The sequence below is a fragment of the Myodes glareolus genome, chromosome 20 (assembly GCF_982192425.1).
Source record: "Myodes glareolus chromosome 20, mMyoGla1.1, whole genome shotgun sequence".
Taxonomy (NCBI): domain Eukaryota; kingdom Metazoa; phylum Chordata; class Mammalia; order Rodentia; family Cricetidae; genus Myodes; species Myodes glareolus.
In genome coordinates, this window is record NC_142045.1 from 18,739,290 (window position 1) to 18,762,710 (window position 23,421).

At 39.4% G+C, this 23,421-nt stretch overlaps 1 protein-coding gene across 3 annotated transcripts in view; it reads left to right on the plus strand.

Moving 5' to 3' along the window:
- The window catches only part of Ift80 (intraflagellar transport 80), an 81,119-nt gene that overhangs the window by 48,196 nt on the left and 9,502 nt on the right, over positions 1 to 23,421 (plus strand). For all 3 annotated transcript variants that reach the window (XM_087899460.1, XM_087899458.1, XM_087899459.1), the window contains 8 exons: positions 1,802 to 1,876; positions 3,138 to 3,301; positions 6,800 to 6,864; positions 11,271 to 11,406; positions 11,787 to 11,934; positions 14,252 to 14,423; positions 15,472 to 15,561; positions 15,666 to 15,838. In XM_087899460.1, coding sequence (XP_087755586.1) covers positions 1,802 to 1,876; positions 3,138 to 3,301; positions 6,800 to 6,864; positions 11,271 to 11,406; positions 11,787 to 11,934; positions 14,252 to 14,423; positions 15,472 to 15,561; positions 15,666 to 15,838 — 1,023 coding nt within the window. The remainder of the gene's footprint in view (positions 1 to 1,801; positions 1,877 to 3,137; positions 3,302 to 6,799; positions 6,865 to 11,270; positions 11,407 to 11,786; positions 11,935 to 14,251; positions 14,424 to 15,471; positions 15,562 to 15,665; positions 15,839 to 23,421) is intronic.

Consider the following 23,421-nt stretch of genomic DNA (forward strand, 5'->3'; position numbering starts at 1 on the left):
GTTTATTTTCAAGTTTTCATATCAATACAGTTTGGTGTGACCTTTCTCAAAACTTTACTGATAAGCACCATATCTTAGACCAGGATATAAGGAAACACTCTGAGCTATAATGATAGATCTGATGAAGTTAGTGCTTCAAAGGTTAATACTCACTTCTGAAACTGGAACTATCTCATGTGATATGGCGTTTACTTACAGTTCCTAAGGCTTTGGTGTAATCTGAACTCAAATCCCAGGGCTTAGGACAGCCGAGGAGAGGAAGAGCAGATTCACTGTAGCAGGGTGAATAGCACCTAAGAGAGTTCAGTAAGGACATGGGGTACTGGCAGTCCTAAATGTTCGCTGATGGCCCAGAGCTGTTAGAGAGTGAAAGTAAAATGCATTCAGTGTCCTCCTTACTAGAGGACAAAGAATGGGAATATGCTAAAGGCTTGACTGAGAATTTGAAGCACACTTGGTATCAGGGTGGAAGCAGACAGACCTCATTCACTGGTTGTGATTACGATGATGTCGAAGCATATGCTGTGGCCGATTGTAAGCTACCAGCATGACTTTGCTGAATGGAAGAGGAGATGCCAGTGAGCTTATACTGCTGCCACCATGTAGTGGTGGATGCTCACGTGTGCCGTGTGTATAATACAGTGGGGCAGATGAAGCTGCAGGGATAAATCCTGAGCTTTTGTTACCTTTGTTTCGAACATAATTTGCCTGTCATGGTAAATTTATATAATTTCATTTTGGGCAATGGCTACAAATAGTCAACTTCCAGCCAGATGGTGGTGACACACACCTTTAATCCCAGCACTTGGGAGGCAGGCAGATCTTTGTGAGTCTGAGGGCAGCCTGGTCTAGAAGAGCTAGTTCCAGGACACGCTCCAAAGCTACAGAGAAACCCTGTCTCAAAAAAACCAAAAAAGAAAAAAAAGAGAGAGAGAAGGAATTATTTGTGCATCTACTCGTCACTTTATTGAGTAAGCATGATTGCAGCTTACATTTACAGGCTACTTTACAGAAATAAGTTTGTTTTAATCCAACAAAACACTAGAAGATCTATAGGAAGAATAATTATGTTCAATGTGTTATTTTTGGATTTGTATGTATAGGGTTGCAGGGGATGACAGGGTCTTACTATGTAGATTTGGCTGGCCTAGAACTCACTTTGCAGACCAGGCTAGCCTCAAGCTCAGAGCTTCACCTGCTACTGCCTCTCGAGTGCTAGGATCAAAGCTGTGTGCCACCGTGCCTAGTGCCATCATGCTATTACTGCATTCTTTTGTCCAGTGCTGATCTATATCAGGCAGCTTGTTAGACACTTCTCTAGCTCTTTATTATTTTCAACAAAGACTCTTAGTTTCCAGAAGCTAAGCTTGTTAAAGTCGTGTCTGGGATGCTGTTGCCCGATATTCAACCCAGATCTGCCTCACCCATCCTCAGCGTGCCATGCTGCTGCTGTTTCTCAGAAGAGGAACGTGAGACAGCCTGGCCAGACTCAGTGGTAATGGCCAGCAGAACAAGGGCTAGCTCTTCGGAGTCCTAAGTTCATGAGCCGCAACTCCAGTGAGCACTTATTTATGGAAAGACTGTTGTACTAGTTGCTGGGGACACAAAATCTGTGCTTTTTAGTTGAGGATACATACGTGGGAGTGAATAATTTTAGAGTAATATGTCAGGTGCTTTAATAGAAATATGTATGTGACAATTTGTGAAATTAAACTTACCATTTAAGATGAATAACTGCTTGCTTACTAAAATGTTTTTAGTATTTGAAATACTGATAAAATTCATTTTATTCATCTTTTAGTACGAAGAACTGGAATACACCACTTATATTTGACCTCAAAGAAGGAACTGTTAGTTTAATTCTCCAGGCTGAAAGGTAATTGGTTTATATCCTAACTGTTGGGTAGCTCATGCAGCAGTAAAACACTCTTTAAAACATCCTAGAGGACTGGAGAGGTGATGAAGTGACTGAGAGCACTGGCTGCTCTTGCCGGGACCTGGGTTCAGTCCCCAACACCCACATGGTGGCTCGCACCATCTATAACTCCAGTTCTAGGGGCTCTGGTGTCCTCTGATGGCCTCCTTGGGAATTGCAGGTGTGCCATACATTTATATACATGCAGGCAAAACATGAATATACCTAAGATAAAATTAACGTTTTTCAAGACAGTGTATATCTGTGTGGCAGCTCTGGCTGTCCTAGAACTCACTTTGTAGGCCTGGCTGGCCTCAAACCCACAGTGGTCCAGTCATATCTACCTCATGAGTGCTGGAATTGAAGGTATACGGAAAAGTACATCTTTAAAAAAAAAATCTCATGAAATGATGTGGTAGTCATTTGGGATCAGTCTGTTTCTATTATTTGTTTAAGAATTAAAAGTAAAGTAGATCAGTGAAAAAGAAAAAAACAAATGAACAGAAAGCAGGGGACCAGTTGTCCTGCCAGTGTCTCATGTTGATACTCTGATGTTACTTGTGTTGAACTTTTCATGCATTTAAGATTAATACCTAATAAATTTCTTGATAATTAATTTAATAAAATGGATATATAATCTACATGTTACTTTCAATATCTTTTTAAGAATATAAATTCTGAGAAGAAACTATTTCATTACTACTGATCTTTGCCAGTAAGCCACAGCCATGTGGCGATACATAGATTAATGGAGATGGACTAGTTTAGGATGTAAGAGTTAGCCAGAAATACACTTAAACTATTGGACAAACAGTATTGCAAATAATATAGCTTCTGTGTGGTCATTTCAGGGCTGAGCAGTCGAGAAACAAACAAGCAGGCTCTTACAACAATCCATGACTGGAAAACTTTGCCTTTGCATGGGGTTTCCTTCCCAGGAGAAGAAATGAGTTGAGGTCATAATGTAAATGAAATCAAATTTTAGTAGATAGGCTTGTGATTTGGGCCATTTTAATTTTCTTTCCCTACCTGTATTTAAAAATGAAACAAAACAAAAAACCCAGAAAACAAATCAAAACAAATCATTTTTTTTAAAAAAAATTTCAGTCTTCGTCTATATACTTATTACAGTTGTAGGATTTACATTTTTCCCTCAAAGGATAAGCTCTTCTTTAATAGAGAAATGAAAATACAGTTATCTTCCCATTTGTTTCCCTCTTAGACATTTTCTCCTGGTGGACGGTGGTGGTATCTATTTGCACTCCTATGAAGGACGCTTCATTTCTTCTCCAAAGTTTCCTGGGATGAGAACAGATATTCTGAATGCACAGACTGTGTCCCTGAGTAACGACACTGTAGCAGTAAAAGACAAAGCTGACGAAAAGAGTAAGTCTGGCCTTGTACAGTCTCTCATGCCGAGTTTTCGTGCAGCTCGTAATTCTGTAAAATTTTCGTGAACTTTCATCCCTTCATCTCTTTCTCTTGTTTTAAAACGTGCATGGGTGTTTTGCCTGCATGTATGTCTGTGTGAGGGTGTCAGATCTTGGAGTTACAGACAGTTGTGAGCTGCCACGTGGGTGCTGGGCATTGAACCTTTGTCCTCTGGAAGAACAGTCAATGCTCTTAACCTCTGAGCCAAATCTCCAGCCTTCTTCATCTCTTAGTATGTTAGCATTATGTGGGAAAATTATGAATTCCATGATTTGTCCTAAACATGAGTTAAATAAGAACTAAAATTTTCATACTAACGGAATAAATATATGTTGTCTCAATATCTAAGACCAGTGATAAATAAATCTTTATATATTCATCAGGGATTTTTTTCAAGATTGTGGTTCTAAAATATGTATTAATTTTTAAGTTTTTCAACTTGTTTAACACTCCCTCTCTATTTAGTAACACTATAAATGTTCTTCATTGTGCCACTTATTTTATTTACATATTTTTCAACTAATACTTTTAAGTCAGTGGAGTAAAAGAAAGGTATGAGTACATGATCCACAGTTGGCTGTGGCAGTGCAGGGCACTGACTGTGACAGTGGGGCTAACAGCATGTTAAAGAAACTACCGAAGGCCACATCCCTGGGTCAGCATGAGCCAGGCAGTAGGAGAGGAGGGCAGAGAGATGGCAGACCCAGAGTCTTACCCATGCTGGACACTCTGCTGCTGAGTTATACCTCCAGCCCCATTTACTATTTTCATTTGTGATAACATGAACCCCCCCCCCACACACACACACACAACTGTTCACTGGGTCACTACATACGCAGTGCTGGACTGAGGAGCTTTAGACATCATTCATCCTGCATTACTGAAACTTTACATTCGTTCTGTCCCCCTGCTTCTGGCAACCACTGTCCTGCTATCTGCGTCTCTAAGAGTCATTGTCCTAGGCACCTCACACTGGGAGAACTATGCACTACTTGGCTACCTTATTTCACCTACCATGTCGTCCAGATGTTCAGGGATTTCTTTTCTGTCTTTAATTCTTTTCTTTCTTTCTTGTTTGTTTTTAAAGATTTGTTTATTTTATGTATGTGAGTGTTCTATCTGCATGTATGCCTTCATTTCAGAAGAGGGCATCAAATCCCACTGTAGATGGTTGTGAGCCACCACGTGGTTGCTGGGAATTAAACTCAGGACCCCTGGAAGAGCAGTCAGTGCTCTTAACCACTGTGCCTTCTCTCCAGTCCCCTTTTGCTTCTTTTTTTTTTTCAAGGCTAAATAATCTCTCTTTCTCTCTCCCTCTCCTCCCTTCTCCCTTCCCTCCTTTCCCCCTTGTGTCATGGGATCTGTCACACACACCACATTTTCTTTATCTGCTGATCAGGCTGATTTGACATTGTGTCTGTTGTGAGTAGTGGCTCATGGCTATGAGAATGCTAATGTTTTTTTGAGCTGCTAAGACCATTGCTTCTCACAAGTGGTTTTAATTCGTAGCTCACTTGGAGTTCTATTTATATTCTTTTGAGATTCCTCCATGCTGTTTTCTATGCAGCAACACCATTTTACATTACTGACAGTGTGTAAATATTCTAATTTCCAGGTTTTCACATCTTCACCGATATTTTTGTCTTTGTTGTTGTGACTTTTATAATAGCCATTCCAACAGATATGAAGTGGTATAGTGGTTTAGAATTTTAAAACATTGCAGTTTCTTTTCATAGAACTTCTTTTCATTCGGCTTATGGCTCACAGCATTATAGGAGGGGACGCATGGTAGAGCAAAGCTGTCCACTTCGTGGTGTCTGGAAGTCAAGAAAGAGGAGAGGGCTAGGGTCCCACCATTCGCCCCAGAGGCATGCCCTTAATGCCTGCCTTCCTTGTTAGACTCTAGCACCTCCTGTTGTAGGCTGGCAACCAAACTTCTTTTTCTTTTTATGTGCATAAGAACATACTTATTTGTTTTATTTACCAGATTCAAGTGAAAAATAAATTTCAAACTTAAAAAACAAACAAACAAACAGATCCTGGGGTTCATTAGCCAGTCAGACTTCTTTCACACATGAAGCTTAAGAGTGTTTCATACATTTCGGTCTTTCCAAGTAGTCAATGACTGCCACTTCTTTTACCTTCAGACATGAGCTTTTATGTTTGGCCTTTAAAAAAATATTGTTGTCATTGAGCTATTTATTTGTCTCCACTCTCCTCCCCTCCTCTCTTCTCCCATTCTACCCTCTCCCATGGTACCCATGTTCCCAATTTACTCAGGAGATCTTGTCTTTTTCTAGGTAACCAAGCTTCTGATTCCTTGCTTTGGGGAGCTTTGGGGAGACAGTTATGATACAATCCATAATAGCACTCATATTTTTTTTTCTTTAAGTTAATTCTAAAAATTAATGAGTTCACTGGAAATATGGAAGGCACAGTTCTGGAAACTTCCCTCTTGGGCTGAGAACTCCCAAAGCTTCTGTCTTTAATAAGTACAGGCTGTTGTGACCGTCTCCAGTTCTGAGGCAAGCCGGCTACTGCTCTGAAGCTGGGAGCTGAGTGTCATTAGTTTGTAAAAACATTAATGTTTTATGGAGTTTCTTAATTATTGGCAGTCCATTTCCTCCCAGACCTGGTATACTGCAATTTTTTTCAAACTCTGAATATTCAGAATTCATACAACGCCCCAAATTGAGGGTATTCTGCGTGCGACTGCCATCACTTTCCCCGTCAGCTGCTTGTTTTTTTGAACTTTGGGAATTTATTGCATCATGTGGTTGGCTAAATCATCAGCCACTCACTTGAACTCGGTCTCTAGATCCCTTCGTATTCACAGAAACCAGGGACCTTAAAGCTCCGTCCTGTTAACCGCTGCTTGGTTTTTCTGATCGTGAACTCTTATCCTGTAGTAAAGAAATTACCCATGAGGAATCTGTCATTCTAACATAGCAAAGAAACTTTTTTGTTCTGGAAAGGTTAAGGGATTTTGAAGTTCCTAGCCAAGAACCCAGCATAAATTACTTATTTTATCATAAGAGTGTATAATAGAAACAATATATAGTACATTGCCTGGAATCATGGTAGGTAGGTACTTAATGCATATTTTCTTTCATGAATATGATCATTACAGAGGTCTAAATCAGAGATACCTGAATTTTACATTATATCCACATTTAGACTTGCTATTGATAAACCTGTGAGCCATTAACCCTTAATCATTAATAACAATTTTAATTAGGCAATATATATTAGGAAAAATTTTAGTTCTATTCTTTTCATAAAAAAGTGGCCTCATTAATAATTAGTAATTTGGTGTTGCTTATTTTCTGGGCTGATTGGAGCTCTGTGATCCATAAAGTTAAATAATTTCTCCTCAGAATTACGGTAGTGCCACTGAAATTTACCAACAGCGGCTCTAATATAGCACACTAATGTTCTACTCTTTTTTTCAAGTAATCTTCCTCTTTGAAGCATCAACTGGAAAACCCTTAGGGGATGGGAAGCTTCTTTCTCATAAGGTAATAAACATTTGCTGTGTTAGTATAAATGACCACTGTTTAGTTAATTCCCTTTTGAAATTAGTAGCTATCCTTTAAGGAAGAAAACAAGCTAATTTAATATTTAAAAATGAGTATATATTCTGCATATTTTTTCTAAAAATGCCGTAGCTTAAGACTAAGCCCAGGGGAACCCTGAAATAGGACACTGGCAGGCGTGTCAAGTGAGCTAATGATGCGATGGGTGTCTGCTGATCAGACTGTCACTCTTTCCAACAACATGTTCTGCTTTACTAGACTTTGTAGATAAACATGTCTTTATAAGCTTGTCGTGGTTTTCTTACTGACCTGTTCTGAGGCAGCATTTTCTTTAGGTTTCATACTGTAGTTCAATGACTGTATTAGAGAGGGGAATTACTCTCTATAAAAGTACAAAGCACCATGAATTATAATGTGTGTATTGGATTTGGTTTTTAGTGTCAAATAAAGGGGCACGTTGTATTAGTTATTTTTTTAAACAATAGCCAAGTGATATTTCATAGCATAAGGATGCTTTTAATATTACTTAACAATTCTAATGAATTGTTACTTTGTTTCTTCCCTTAGTCATGTGTTGTTTTACATTTATATAATGTATAAATTCATGTAAGTCAGAAATGTAAAATACATTAAAATGTATGGTAAAACAATTTCTTCCTACCAAACTAGTTTTCAATATTCTCCCAGATAAGTACCACCATCACTAGTATCTTAGAGACCACCAGTGCTGGAATGTCTTTTTCCCTCTGCATACACAACAGTGAAGCACATAGGTCTACACTTTTTTTTCTCACAGAAAGCCATATTTGGAGGTCCTTTCATATGGTTACATAACGTTCTTTCTCCCAACACCCATCATATAAGGTAACATTTTCTGGCAGTATCCGTTTATTTAATCTGCCCAGCTGATAGGTGCCCAAGTTTTCAGTCTGGCTGATCACAGTGCTTCTCTGTCACCCCAGCATGGAACGTTAAAGGAGGTAAAGGAAGACACAGGTTTAAGGCTGGCTTGAGCTAGTGAGACCGTCCAAAGACAGGCGAGAACAGTGTCTGCTATTGCCATCATAATGTTGCCTTGCATATTCTGTTATAACTGTACCATTAATTTGTGAAATAGTGTATCAAAGGATTCGAGCATTGAGCATTTATGATTTTTTTTTTTTGAGCCTGTCCTAGAACTAGCTCTTGTAGACCAGGCTGGTCTTGAACTTACAGAGATCCACCTGCCTCTGCCTCCTGAGTGCTAGGATCAAAGGCGTACGCCACCACTGCCCCGCTGCATTTATGATTCTTAAGAAGTATTACCTTCCAAAGATAATATATGTCAGTTTACCTCCTCTCAGAAGTGAATATGAAGCCTGTTTGTTGTCATTTTAAATCAAGACTATATAAGCAGAATTTTTCCTTCTCAGTAGAATGAAGTACATATAAAGAAGTTAATTTCTCAGCTGTCAAAATGATCTTTTTTGTAAGAAAGGTTAAAGTGAGAATTATTTAATAACATTTGATAAACATCTGTTTTAGTGTGATTACTTTTTTCACTAGAGCACATATCCTAAGAGTAAGAATTTACAGTTTCATATTTGCAAGTGTGGAAGTAATTTCTATACTACTTACTCAGTGCATGTGAACATAGCACAAGAGTGTTAAGTTTTACGTTCTACTTGGGCATCGTGGTGCATGGTGTGATCCCACCCATGAGGATGATGCAGGAAGACCGCCACAAGTTCAAGACCAACCTGGGCTGCATAGCTAGTATTGGGCCAGCAAGGTTATGTAGAAAGATCCTGTCTCACAAAAGCAAAACTAATTAAAAATCAAAATAAACACCAGCAACAAAATAATGTTTTACATCTATATAATAATAATTCATCCCATCAATTTTATTTGTATATTTGAAGAAACCAAATGCTAAGCATCCCAAGTAAGAACAGAATTCAGAGTAGACCTCAAGTTTACTGTTCATTTTGGTTTGACTACAGGGTCTCTTGTAGCTTAGGCTGGCCCAAACTCACTGTGTAACTGAGGATGACCTTGAACTCCTGATTGATCATCCTGTCTCTACCTCCCAAGTGCTAGGATTGCAGGCACGTGCCACCACACCTAAATTAGGTAATTATCACTAGTGCAGGGCAAGGGGACGCTGACTGAATACAGCTGCTTTTATGTCCCTACAAAGAGTGGCTCGGGGGGACTGGGACAGAAGTAGAGAGAGGGCGCTGGACGGGAGAACAGGGAAGCTCTGTTGGGTGAGGAGGGCACCTGGCCTCCGTGTACACAGACATCGTTACTGTCCATGTCTGAATTCATCTTTCTTAGAAACCAGAATCACCAGTGTAACTATTTCTTTTCCTTTTTTAAAAAACGTAGTTAGCTTTATTTAATGTGTATTGGTGTGAAGGTATCAGATTCCCTAGAATGGAGTTCCAGACAGTTGTAAGCTGTTGTGTGGGTGCTGTGAATTGAACCCATGTCCTCTGGAGGAGGTGCCAGTGCTTTTGACTGCTGAGCCATCTCTCCAGCCAGAAGTATCTTCTTTTGGTGGTGATGATAAATACTCTCTTTAAAAAATATTTTTGTGTGTGTGTGTGTGTGCGCACACGCGCGCGCACATACGTGCATGTTTGGACACAGAGACCAGAAGAGGTTGCTAGGTATCTTCTTCTATCATCCCACACCTGTTTCTTTAAGACAGGGTCTTTTCATAAGTTTCTCCACTAAGCTAGAAGCCAGACCCAAAGACCCCTCTGTCTGCACCCTGCCTCAGCGCTGGGGTTCCAAGCATGTACCAGGTATCTGCAGGGATTGGGGTCTGAACTCTGGTCCTCATGATTGCACAGCGAGCATTCTGAACAACTGCACTATCTCTCTTCTTTATCTATAAAGGTAATTTATTTGAAATATTTCTATTTTTAAAAGTCTAGGATCATAGTACTTGATGAGTGCTTTAATATTCATGAAACAAAGCTGGGCAGTGGGGTGCACACCTTTAGTCCCAGCACTCGGGAGGCAGATGCAGGTGGATCTCTGTGAGTGCAAGATCAGCCTGGTCTACAAAGAGAGTTTCAGGACACCCAGGACACCCAGGGCTGCACAGAGAAACCCTGTCTCAAAACAACAACACAAACAAATAATCATGAAGCAAGAATTATTTTCTTCTTTAAAATATGAATTAAATTCCAGAGGGCTATCTTTTAAATATATATTATGAAGTTGAATGACTGGTCCACCAATTTGAATAAAGGTATATGTGTGTTTTTTACTTTAAAAGGTGTTATGCATATAAATCTAGATATAATGATTGATGGTATAAATATGATGTTTGTTGAATCAACATTTCCTAGCAAAGTGCTCAGACACAGTAGACAGCGTACAAATCACTCACAGATTGACCTGAAATGGACCCATAGTAAAGTGTTTTGAGTTTTAAGAAACTTCATCTCACTAGCTAATATAATAGATTGATTCAATATTTCAGAAATATTCTATTATTGTAGAAGCACAAAGCTCTTGAAGTTAAAAGTCTAAGTTATAAGTTCTGGATGCACTTGTTATTAGCTTTTTGTGACTAACCCTTCTCCCCTGCCAAATAACTAAATAACTGTGAGTCTCATTTGGGAAGTATAATGTCTACACTGCATTTTCTGCTTCACAGGAAAGCACATGAAAAAAAAAACCTGTAAATTTTAATGTTCTAGAAACATGAGGTATTCCCATGTGTTTCTAAAGTTTACTTAACAAATCTTTAAAATATAAGTGTGAGGCGGTATACATAGGTTAAATTTTATAAGAAACCTTTTAATTAACATAGACCTCACGTGATACTGCGACTTGTCTGTCCTTTCACTGTGTCGCCTGAGGTCAGAGCAGAGGCCGGTGGTTAGTGTCAGTGCGGATGTTACTTTATGGTAGTTGGAGGGGCCCCTTCCCTTGCGTCCCCAGCAGTGTAACTGCACCTCAGCGCTGCTCTCGAGTCAGTAGTTATTACCAATTAAAATTACTTTAGAGGGTATTCCTTTCTGGGAACCTGGCCCATTCTTTGGAGTTATTTCTTACTTTTCCTTAAATATGTGTTCCCTGGGTTTAAAAAAATAATTTAATAGGGACATTTTACTATTTCAAGTAGGTAATTGACATTTAATTGATTTATTATTGTTTTGTTAGGTTTTATTTTTTCTGCTCAATACAATATCTTGCACTGTAGCCCTTGCTGGCCTCAAATCCATAGTCCTCTGCCTCTGGCTCCTGAGTGCTAGGAGTATAGATATTTGCCACCACAATTGGTTTAATTGATCTTTAAAAACAGAAATGTACTGATAATTAATTTAAATGGTCATATGTCAAGCCCTAAAATGAGTTCAATACTTACATGCTTTTTGAAATTTTAGAATGAAATCTCAGAAATTGCTCTGGATCAAAAAGGACTTACCAATGACAGAAAAATTGCTTTCATTGATAAAAATAGAGACCTCTACATCACCTCAGTGAAACGATTTGGGAAAGAGGAACAGATTATTAAACTTGGTAAAGTAATTTCTACGCACTTTAGATTTTAATTATCGTCAGTTTTCTTAGACTGTCTATCATGTGCTAACTGCCTTTATAGTTGAACGAATCATGAATTCCAGTCTGAATTTCTTCACTGCTTAGTAACTCAATTTTAACAGCAACTTTTAGTTCTGTGACTAAATCAGCATAGAAACACCAGTAGATTAGAGGCAAACGGTTCTCGGTAGAACATTCAAGAATTTCATGTCTGAGTTTTTGCGTCTGTTTAGTTACACAGGCAGAAAGTAGAGCTGTGCCCATTACGCTAATTAGGATCTTGTTTGCCAGGTGCTTTAAAAGATAGATTCTAATATCTCTTGACACTAATGGAGCATGACTGTTCTTTTTGAATTAAGGAACCATGGTGCATACGTTGGCATGGTGTGATACATGCAATATCCTTTGTGGACTTCAAGATACTCGATTCACAGTCTGGTATTACCCTAATACTATTTATGTGGACAGAGACATCCTGCCTAAAACGTTGTATGAAAGAGATGCAAGGTAACATGTAGCTCAGGATTCTGGGCGGTGAATGAAGCTCTAATTGCCGTGCGTTTCTCTGGGTGTGTTTTTAAAGTTTAATCAGACTCAGCTAAATAAATTGTTCAGCTAAAGCTGGTTTGTTAAGATTTAAGCGAGGGACTCAAATTGAAAATAAAATATGAACTACTTGTTCTTCTTTTATAAATGAGCACAGTTTTCAAGCTCAGTCTTGTCTAGTGGTGGCTCAGCTGAGGCTCTTTGGTGTGATTTAGTGCTCTGTGCCCTGCAGTCTCCTCAGCTGAGTGTGTTGTTTAATCTACTTTTAACAGTAGTTATTGACAATTAACAACAGTCATTGAAAATCTGTAAGTTGAGATTGTGCTTATGTTTCCCAGCCGCCCAGACCCGAATAACCACACAGAAACTGTGTTATTTACAACACGGTTGGGCCAACGGCTCAAGCATATTCCTAGCTACCTCTTATATCTTAAATCGCCATAAGGATGTGGCCTACCAGTAAGGTTCTGGCGTTTCTCCTTCAGCAGCTACATGGCATCTGCCTAAGTCTGCCTTCTTTCTCCCTGCATTCAGTTTAGTTTTCCCACCTACCTATATTCTACCTTGCCATAGGCCAAAAATAGCTTCTTTATTAACCAATGGTAATAAAATATATTCATAACATGCAGAGGGGAATTCCACATCAAAAATCTTTTTTTTTCTTTTTTGTTTGCTTTCTTCGTTTAAGAAATTTAAAATTTTACTTACTTGCCCCAGTTCTTCCTACCTCCCCTTCTTCTGCCCTCCTCCCCACCTACCCCTATCCTACCACCCACCTACTCAGAGGAGGTAAGGCCTCCCTTGGGGAGTCAGCAAAGTCTGCTATACCAAGCTGACGCAGGACCAAGCCCCTCCGCCCTGTATCAAAGCTGAGCAAGATATCCTACCGTACGAAATGGGCTTCAAAAAGACAGTTCATGCACCCAGGATATATTCTGATCCCACTGCCGCCCCAAAGATAATGAAAAGTCTTTAAAAGTAATAAAACTTATATGTATCAGGAAAATTGTTCCTACATTCTCAAGAGAAAATTTCTTATTCTCCACAAAAGCAGCAAGTTAGATTTCTTAGGTCTCAGCTTTACTTTGCTTTTCAAATCTGTTTTGAGTTTATTTTTAGTGTTTAAGTTCACAAACTATAATAACACCAGAAAAACACCAAAAGTTTATTTTAAAAAGTATTTATAAATTATCTAGATATGGTGGCGCATGCCTTTGATTCTAGAACTTGGGAGGCAGAGACAGGAGGATTTGTGTGAGTTCTAGGCCAGCCTGGTGTGCATAGGCTGGGCAGACAGTCGATCCGGTCCCAGGAAAACAACAAAAAGTAGTCCTGATTTAATGAAAAGATATCCATTTCCTTACTTTAAGTTCATCTGGGTTTTTAAAAATAGTTTATTTAACTTTATTTTATGTGCATTGGTGTGAAGGTGTCGGGTCCCCTGGAACTGGAGTTACAGACAGTTGTGAGCTGCCGTGTGGGTGCCAGGAATTGAACCCGCGTCCTCTTAATGACTGAACCATTTCTCCAGTTTGTCTGTTTTCACTTTGAGACAATAATTTTGGAATTCACCTTAATTTTTCCATTTTCCATTTAAATATTTTCAAAACCAACAGCTAAGTTATTTGTTCTCATAATTTATCTTCAGATTTAAGGAAAGAGATGCATTAATCAGCTTCCTGTTACTAGACCAGTCCTTGAGACAGGCACCTTAGAAAAAGAAGTAGCTATTTAGGGCAGCGTTTCAGAGGTTCTAGTCCTTGATCAAGTGGCCCCATTGCTTTTAGGCCTGTGGCAATAGAGTGCATGTGGCAGGATTGAGCACTCAAGGCTGTGTGTGTGGCGTGGCTGAGTACCGGGGCAGAGCTGCTCCCTCAAGGCTGGGAAGGAGGGGAGTGGAAGGAACTGGGTCCTAGGACAGCTTTCACTGGCAGTGTCTGGCCCCCTGAGCACATCCCTGGGCTCCACTTCTAACACACTCCTCAGGGGACCAATCTTTTACCATAGGGATCCAAATAGTCAAAGCTTACTGTCAGTGCCATTAGGGGAGTAAATGAATATGGAATAACTTTTGCCACTTTAAATTGTTGGTGTATTTTGCTTCAAGTGTATTTCTATCATCTACATGTTTTATTGAAATATTTATTTGAATATACATTCTGTTTGAAGTTAAATGTATGGAGTAAATTTAAAATATGTAAGAGTTATTTTCCAAATTTAATACATATGAAATTGTGCAGAACATAGCTTTAAGTTTTCCTTTGTTTATTTTCAACAGCGAATACAGTAAAAACCCCCATATAGTGAGCTTTGTCGGAAATCAGGTGACTATAAGAAGAGCCGATGGCTCCCTGGTGCATGTGAGCATTTCTCCGTACCCTGCCATCCTCCACGAGTATGTGAGCAGCTCAAAGTGGGAAGACGCCGTGAGGCTTTGCCGCTTTGTTAAGGTATCGGGCTTGCTGTGGATATGTTCTGCTTTAGTTTCCTTTGCAGGATGAGTCCTAATAGCAGTGGAGGGTTGAGAGCACTGTGAGCAAGACCGTATCTTCTGTTAGACACCGGACAGCTTATGCGTTACACAGGGGTGGACGTTGTCTTGTCTTTGAAGAAGCTCTAACTAGATGGATCCTTGCTCTCCACATGGCACGTGGAGTGACTCTTTCCCGAGTTCTCCTCTCCCTGGGTCATACACTTTTCCGCTTCCTCTGATACCCTTTTGATAGCTAAGGAAGAATCTTTATTTTATAAATGCCTTGTCTTTAGTCCCAGCATTCCTGAGACAGAGATGGGCAGATCTCTGGGTTTGAGGTCAGTGTGGTCTACAGACTGAGTTCCAGGGAGGTCAGGTTTACATAGAGAAACCTTATCTTGAAAAAGACCAACCAAACAAAGAATCTTTGTTTTAGATCAACATTCCCTAACTTGGTTGTATCTGGTGTCTTCTAAATATGCTTGGATACAACCCATTTTATTGACTGTCAGGTAACAGCTCTTAGAATAGATGTTTTCCTCACAGGCTTAGTGGTGGCGTCCTGCGTGACTCTCTCTATCCCTCCTGTTCCCTCTAAGGTATAGTCCTGTCACGTCTTCAGCTCACCATCTTGAGTTATAAAGTAGAAAAGAAATCCTTAGTGACTAGAAATAAAAAAACTTAGAGAATTTTGTTCAAAAGTTCTCTATCTGATGTTACTAATGTTTTTAAGTAGAGACCCAGAGTGAATTTTGCCAGCCTTGAACTTGCTGCTCCGGCCAGACTGGCCTTGAACTCCTAGAGACCTGCATTCTACCTCTGCCTCACAAATGCTGTGATTAAAAGTGTGCTACCATGTCTGGCGTCTATGAAACTTTTTATTATTAGTTTTTTTTGAATGCCATGTTTTGTAATTTTTTATTGGTAAATTAATTACTTAGTTATATCACCATTAGAATCCAGACCACTGCTCATGGGTAGTTTGGCTACCGACTTAAGATACCTACTCTCATATTTCACTGTAGGAGCAGAGCATGTGGGCCTGCCTAGCGGCCATGGCAGTTGCTAATCGAGATATGATTACTGCGGAAATAGCCTATGCGGCAATTGGTGAAGTAAGTAAATCACGTTTATGTACATGATCGTGAGGTTTTTCTTAACAAAATTTATTAGGTTCATATTATTACTGACTTACAATATGTTTCTCTTCCTTTTTAAGATTGATAAAGTTCGATACATCAATGCTATAAAAGATCTTCCATCTAAAGAGTCAAAAATGGCCCACATACTAATGTTTAGTGGGAACATACAGGAGGCTGAGACACTACTTCTCCAGGCTGGCCTCATTTATCAAGCAATCCAGATCAACATTGATCTCTATAACTGGGAAAGGTAATAAGAACCCTTCCGCAGTTCCAAGACCCTTTTGACCTTCATGTGTTCTTCTGTCTGCAACTTAGATAATTATAGTTTCAGGTCTATTTGATTGTTTTTATATGCTACAAGAGAATGTGATCATTTTATATTTGTGAGTATTCTGTCTGGTGGATCTTAACAGCCTGGAAAATGTCATTTCTGGAAATTAGTGCTTCGTCTGAGGAAGAAAAGAGTCTTATGATGCCTCCCAAATGTATAATTTTAGTGCTGAGGAAGTGGTGCTATTAATAGATTTGGGAGGGAGGATCGTGCATCCCATGTCAGGCAAGCTGACTTTGAAAGGTGTATTGTGAGCTGGTAGTATAATCAGCTGAGGACTTGGACTCTGAGGTGGGAGGTAGACTGGAGACTGAGAGCTAAGAGGCTAAGGGAGCAGTGGAAACAAGAAAGATTCAGCCGCCTGGAGAGTGTGTACAGTGAGGCCACCCCAGCCAGAGACGGGAGATGGGGAGATGGGTAGATGAAAGAGAAACTCGATCCCATAAACCAGAGAGGGGGAACCCAGGGCTGGAGGGGTGGTGTGCTGACAGAAACAGAGAAATGTCTATAGGAAGGAGTGCTCAGAGGCAGCCTTCACCCCTGCGGAGAGCTGTGTCAGCTGTTCTTGTAATGCACCAAGCGCCTCCTATCACTCCCTTAAGAACAGATCTCACAGTGAACACAACTGTGTTACTCTGTGACCCAGAACTTACTGTATCATGAAACAGACTTTCACATGTCCAGAGTGTCTTTTACAGACTTGTTTTTCCCTGGGCTCAAAAAACCCCACATATCTTCCATTTTACCCCTTTTATTGGAAAGATCATTTTCTCACATAATATATATCATATACTAAATTATAGCCTCCCCTCTCTCCACTCCTCCCAGTTTCTCCCACATGCCCTCTTATCTGGAGCCACTTTGTTACTGTTTCCCATTAGAAAAGAACAGGCTTCTATGAGATAATATTAATATATAACAAAGTAAAATATAGTAAAATCAGACAAAAATTAACATAGTAGAATTGGACAAAAATAAATAGAGCCTGAGAAGGCACAAGGAGCAGAGACTCACAAATTCCATAGAACACTGAACTGGGAGCCATAACATATGCAGAGGGCCCTGTGCGTGCTGCCTCAGTCTCTGAGTTCACATGAGCTTTGCTCATGTTATTCAGAGGGTCTCACTTTCTTGGTGTCCTCCCTCCCCCCTGACTCTTACACTCTTCCTGCCTCCTCTTCTGTGGATTTCCCGGAGCTCTGAGAAGGGATTTGATGGAGACATCCTGTTTAGAGCTGAGTATTCCAAGGTTTCTAACTTTCTGCCTAATGTCTGACTGTGGGCCTCTGTTTTTGTTTCCATCTGCTGCAAGAGGAAACCTCTCTGAGGATGGCTAACCAAGGCACTGACCTAAGTATAGAAGAATAATATCATTAGGAGTCATGTTATCATTATGTCATTTTTTCTTTTCTTTTTTTTTTTTTTTTTGTTCTAGGGGCCTGGGCTATTTATCCTCTAGTTCCAGGTCACCCACGCAGTGCTGGGAATAGGGTACATTTCATGGAGTGGGCCTTAAGTCAAATCAGTTACGGTTGTTACTCCCAATAAGCTTTGTGTCACCATTGTCCTTAGAACATGTGATAGGCAGGACACCATTGTAGGTCAAATAATAATCACTGCAGTGATTCATAACTTGACAGAAGTTTCTGTCCTGCCCAGTGCTGCAGCCGTTCAATCCCAAAGAAACACACAGAAGTTCATATTAATTATAAACTGTTTGACCTATTGCTTAGACTTATTGCTAATTAGCTCTTACAACTTAAATTAATCCATAATTCTTATCTGTGTTTAGCCATGTTGCTTGGTACCTTTTCTCAATAAGTCATTCTCATCCTGCTTCCTCTGCGTCTGGCTGGTGACTGTGTCTCTGCCTTTCCTCTTCCCAGAATTCTCCTAGTCTGGTCACCCACCGATACTTCCCGCCTGGCTACTGGCCAATCAGCATTTTATTAAGCCAATACGAATGACAAATCTTTAGAGTGTAGAAGAGCATTCTCCCACAGCAATAACTCTCTTAGACTATAAACTATAGTTTTCCAATTTCACATTTCCCTTGAATAGAAGCAACAAAATGTATTTTGCCAGTTTTGTGATAAATATGCTATGATCTGCTTATACTGTCATGCTATAACCATCTATATAATTCAGCTGATCTGTCTTTGTGCTTTATTTACATGAGTTTGTTACTATTGTATAGTATATAGAAGATCAGGAAAAATGTTGGTACTGAAAGGACGAATAACCCATTTAAATTGTAAACTAATTAGTTTAGAAAGAGATAGGTTATGAGTAATATTATTGAACTATATTAAATAACTAGTAGAACATTATACACCATTAGAATTCTGTGAAAAATATGGAAAACTGGTATTTAAAATATTGTTTCAAACAATTTTTTTTTGGTAGGGGAACAGTCGAGGTGGTCTTGCTGGATAGCCTATTTTACCTCAAGCTCACAGCGGCCCTCCAAGAGACAACTTAGCAGAGAAAGTGATGTGTGTGTGTGTTTAGGAAAAGGGTTTATTTGGCTTACATTTCCAACTTACAGCTCATCATTTTGGGGAAGTGAAGGAAAATCTAAGCTCTATTATATCTATAAGCCCAGGAGCAAAGCAAGAATAGACACGTTGCTTGCTTGCTTGCAGTTGTTTGTGCTCAGCCAGTTTCTTCGCCTTTCTGCACTTCAGGCCCAGCCCATAAAATGGTGCCACACACATTCAGGCTCAGTCTTCCTACCTCAGATAACAATTAATAAAACCCCTGAGAGACGTGCCCACAGCCAACAATTGTCTAATGCAGACAGTTCGTCAATTAAAACTCTTCCAGGGTGATCCTAGGTTGTGTCAAGTTGACAACTAAGTAAAACATGGTGATCTTTTCTAAAATATCTTATTTTTACTTCATTTATATTTCTGATTTTTCTTAGGACTTAGCAGGTCCCACAAACACTGTAGCTGAGGTGTACTATCAAATGATGGTTTAAAAAATGCTTAGGTATTGTGTATATAAAAGGAAAGGCTCTTAGGATGTAAGCTTATTCATGTACTTTTAGCAGCAGAAAAAGCCCATACTTTTGTGGAGCATTGTGCAGGCCTGGACTCTACTTTAAGGAGGATTATTTGTTTTGTGGGGAGTATGACATAAGGTTTATCTGTATGAAAATCTTTTTTAAAGGTTCATTTATTGTTTGTATATGAATCCTCTATTTGCATGTATGTATTTATTCCACAAGAGGGCATCAGACTCCACTGTAGATGATCGTGAGCCACCATTTGGTACTGGGAATTGAACTCAGGAAGTGCTCTTAGCCACTGAGCCATCTCTCCAGCCCTTATACAAAACTTTTGATCATTTTATTTAAATTGCCGTTGTCAAGGTCATGAAGCCCTATAAGGGAGTAGGATTAGAGGTGTAAAGTTCAAGGGCATTCCCAGACTTTGAGGTAAAGCTTTGAAGAGGTTGTCAGTCAGTAGAAGATGAGGCCATGGGTTAAGGATGGGCATCTACAGAGAGCAGAGGGAGTGCAGCTCTACTGAGTGCCCACATTTTAGGGTTAGCTTAAGGAAAGGACTCAGTGCGCTTAGGACTCAGTTGGGAAAGTGCTTGCCACTCAAACGAGTAAGGACCTGAGTTTGGATTCCAGGTACCCACATAAAAACCGGTTGAAGCAGCATGCCTGTAATTATGTTGGAGAGGTGGAGAAGAAGGATGCGGGGCTTGCTGGTCAGCCAGCTTAGCTGTTGCAAGCTCCATGTTCAGTGAGAAACCCTGTGTTTAAAAAGTGAGATAGAATGACACATGAGTTGTCAGACCTAGCGAGATGTTTATAACATCCCCTCCAAGGCTTGGGGAACGTCTCAGGAGAGGGAGCCAGAAGATGGGGAGAGCTGCTTCTGAATGCTGTCTTCTGTGCATGACCATTGCTGTATGCAATCTTGAACTCACAGCAGCTCTGGTTACTTGCTCTAATATAGATTACTGAAAGATTCTGGGATATGGGCAGTCATTGAGTAATTCTCTACTCATGGTAACACTGAGGACCCTGGTTAAACTAAGTGCATCACTAAACACACACAAAAAGACATGAATGTGGGATGAATGTGGGAAAGAGATTTGTAGGAGGGTGACAGGGAGGGAGGAAGGGAAGGAGATGAGGGAGTGGAAGGTGAGAATAATAAAAATGCATTTCATACATGTTTGAAAATGTCAAAGAACAAATTTAACAAATTATAACAAACATTTTAAAAAGGTAAAGTGCAGACCAATTGAGGATGACACCCAGTATCACCTTCTGACCTACACACACACACACACACACACACACACACACACACACACAACAGCGATTGGGAGTAGCTCTTGATTTGTAGAATACTTGCCTAGTATATGCAAGGAAGAAAAAGAGTATTTAGCAAAATACATCAGGAGGAACCAAAAAGATGAAATTGAAAAAAATCCTTGTTATGGAAAACACATAAAAGATAGTGTGATGAATACCCTCAGTCAACTTCAATTCTGATGGGGTTTTGTGCTGTCTCCACACCCTCCCTTACGTTTATTTTAAGACAGACTATAATTATCACATTTTATCTATATTTAAGGGTGTATCTCTAACAGATTTTAGCCGCCATAATGCCACAATTATACTTAAAAATTATCAACATTATAGTGTTCTTATTTCTGTTACCTAATAAGTATTTTTTAAATTTTATTTTAATTGAGCTATACATTTTCCCCACTCCTCTTCTTTCCTACCTTTCTCCCTTCCTCCCTCCCTTCCTCCCTCCCTCCGTCCCTCTCTCCCTCCCTTCCTCCTCCCTCTTGTTCCCCATGCCCCCAATTTATTCAGATTTTGTCTTTTTCTCCTTCCTAGGCATTTCCGTGTATATCTTTTAGGGTCTTCTTTGTTGTCTAGGTTCTCTGGGGTTGTGGACTGTAGGTTGGTTATTCTTTGCTTTATGTCTAAAGGCCACTTATGAGTGAGAACATTATATTTGTCTTTCTGGGTCTGGGTTACTTCACTCAGTATGTCTTTTTCTAGTTCCATCCATTTGCCTGCAAATTTCAAAATGTATTATTTTGTACCACTGAGTAGTATTCTGTTGTGTAAATGTACCACATTTTTTTAAGACTTATTTATTAATTATGTATACAGGGTTCTTCTTGCATGTATACCTTCAGGCCAGAAGAGGGTACCAGATCTCATTACAGATGGATGTTAGCCACCATGTGGTTGCTGGGAATTGAACTCAGAACCTCTGGAAGAACAGGCAGTGCTTTTAACCTCTGAGCCATCTCTCTAGCCCCCACATTTTCTTTATATCCATTCTTGAGTTGAGGGGCATCTAGGTTGTTTCTGGGTTCTGGCTGTAACGAATAATGCTTCTATGACCATATTTGAGCAAATGTCCTTATGATATGTTTGAACATCCTTTGGGTATATGCCCAAAAATGGTATTCCTGGGTCTTGAGGTAGATTGATTCCTAATTTTCTGAGAAATCGTCATATTCATTTCCAAAATGGCTGTCCAATTTGCATTCCCACCAGCAATGGAGGAGTGTTCCCCTTACTCCACATCCTCTCCAGCATAAGTTATCATCAGTGTTTTTGATCTTGGGGACACTCTGACAGGTTTAAGATGTTATCTCAGAGTTATTTTGATTTGCATTTCTCAATGACTAAAGATGTTGAGCAATTCCTTAAGTGTCTTCCAGCCATTTGAGATTCCTCTGTTGAGAGTTTTCTGTTTAAAAGGTCTGTACCCCATTTTTTAAATTGGATTATTTGGTATTTTGGTATCCAGTTTCTTGAGTTCTTTGTATATTTTGGAGATCAGTCCTCTGTCAGATGTGGGGTTGGTAAAGATCTTTTCCCATTTTGTAGGCTGCCGTTTTGTCTTGTTGACTGTGTCCTTTGCTAAAGAATAAGAAGCTTCTCAGTTTCGGGAGGTACTATTTATTAATTGCTGCTCTCAGTGTCTGTGCTACTGGAATTATATTTAGGAAGTGGTCTTCTGTGCCAATGCATTCAAGGCTACTTCTCACTTTCTTATCTGTGAGGTTCAGTGTGGTTGGTTTTATGTTGGGGTCTTTGATCCATCTGAATTTGAGTTTTGTGCATGATGATAGATTTGGATCTATTTGCATTCTTCTACATGTTGATACCATACCAGCACCATTTGTTGAAGATACTTTATTTTTTCCATTTTATAATTTTAGCTTCTTTGTCAAAAATCAGGTGTTCATAAGCGTGTGGGATGATATATGGGTCTTTGACTTCATTAGCCCGCCTATCTGTTTTTATGCCAACACCAACCTGTTGTCGTTACTGTAGCTCTATATAGAAAAGTTTGAAATCAGGGCTGGTGATGCCTCCAGAAGTTCCTTTATTGTATAGGATTGTTTTGCTATCTTAGGTTTTTTGTTTTTCCTTATGAAGGTGAATATTTTTATTGCATTGAATCTGTAGATTGCTTTTGGTAAGATTGTCATTTTTACTATGTTAATTCTACCTACCCAAGAGCATGGGAGATCTTTCCATTTTCTGGTGTTTTCTTCCATTTCTTTCTTCAAAGATTTAAAGTTCTTTGTATTGTTCATTGTTTTGTTGATTTCGGCTCTCAGTTTGATTATTTCCTGTTATCTAGACCTTCTGGGTGAGTTTGCTTTTTTTTGTTCCAGGACTTTCAGGTGTTCTGTTAATTTGCTGGTGTGGGATTTTTCCAGCTTCTCTATATAGACATTTAGTGCTATGAATTTTCCTCTTAGCACTGCTTTCATTGTGTCCCCTAAGTTTGGGTAGATTGCCTAGTCATTTTCACTGAATTTTAGAAAGTCTTTAATTTCTTAATTTCTTCCTTGACCCAGTGGTGATTCAGTTGAACATTGCTCAGTTTCCATGAGTTTGTGTGCTTTCTGCAGTTAGTGTTGTTGTTGAATTCTAACTTTAGGTCATGATGGTCCGATAAGACACAGATGATTATTCCAATTATTTTTTAATCTGTTGAGGTTTGCTTTGTGACTGAGTATGTGATCGATTTTGGAGAAGGATCCATGAGATGCTGAGGAAAAGGTATATTCTTTTGTGTTTGGGTGAAATTTTCTATAGATGTCTGTTAAGCCCATTTGAGTCATAACATCTATTAGATCCTTTATTTCTATTAAGTTTCTGTCTGGCAGACCTGTCCAGTGGTGAGAGTGGGGTGTTGATGTCTTCCATTATTAATGTGTGGGGTTTGATGTGTGCTTTGAGCTCTAGTAATGTTTCTTTTACAATGAGGGTGCCCTTGTATTTGGGCATAGATGTTCAGAATTGAGACTTCATCTTGATGATTTTTTTCCTGTGATGAATATGAAATGATCTTCTTCATCTCCTTTGACTAATTTTAGTTTGAAGTCTATTTTGTTAGATATTAGGATAGTACACCAACTTGTTTCTTAGGTCCATTTGATTGGAAAATCTTTTCCCAGCCCTTTACTCTAAGGTAATATCTTTCTTT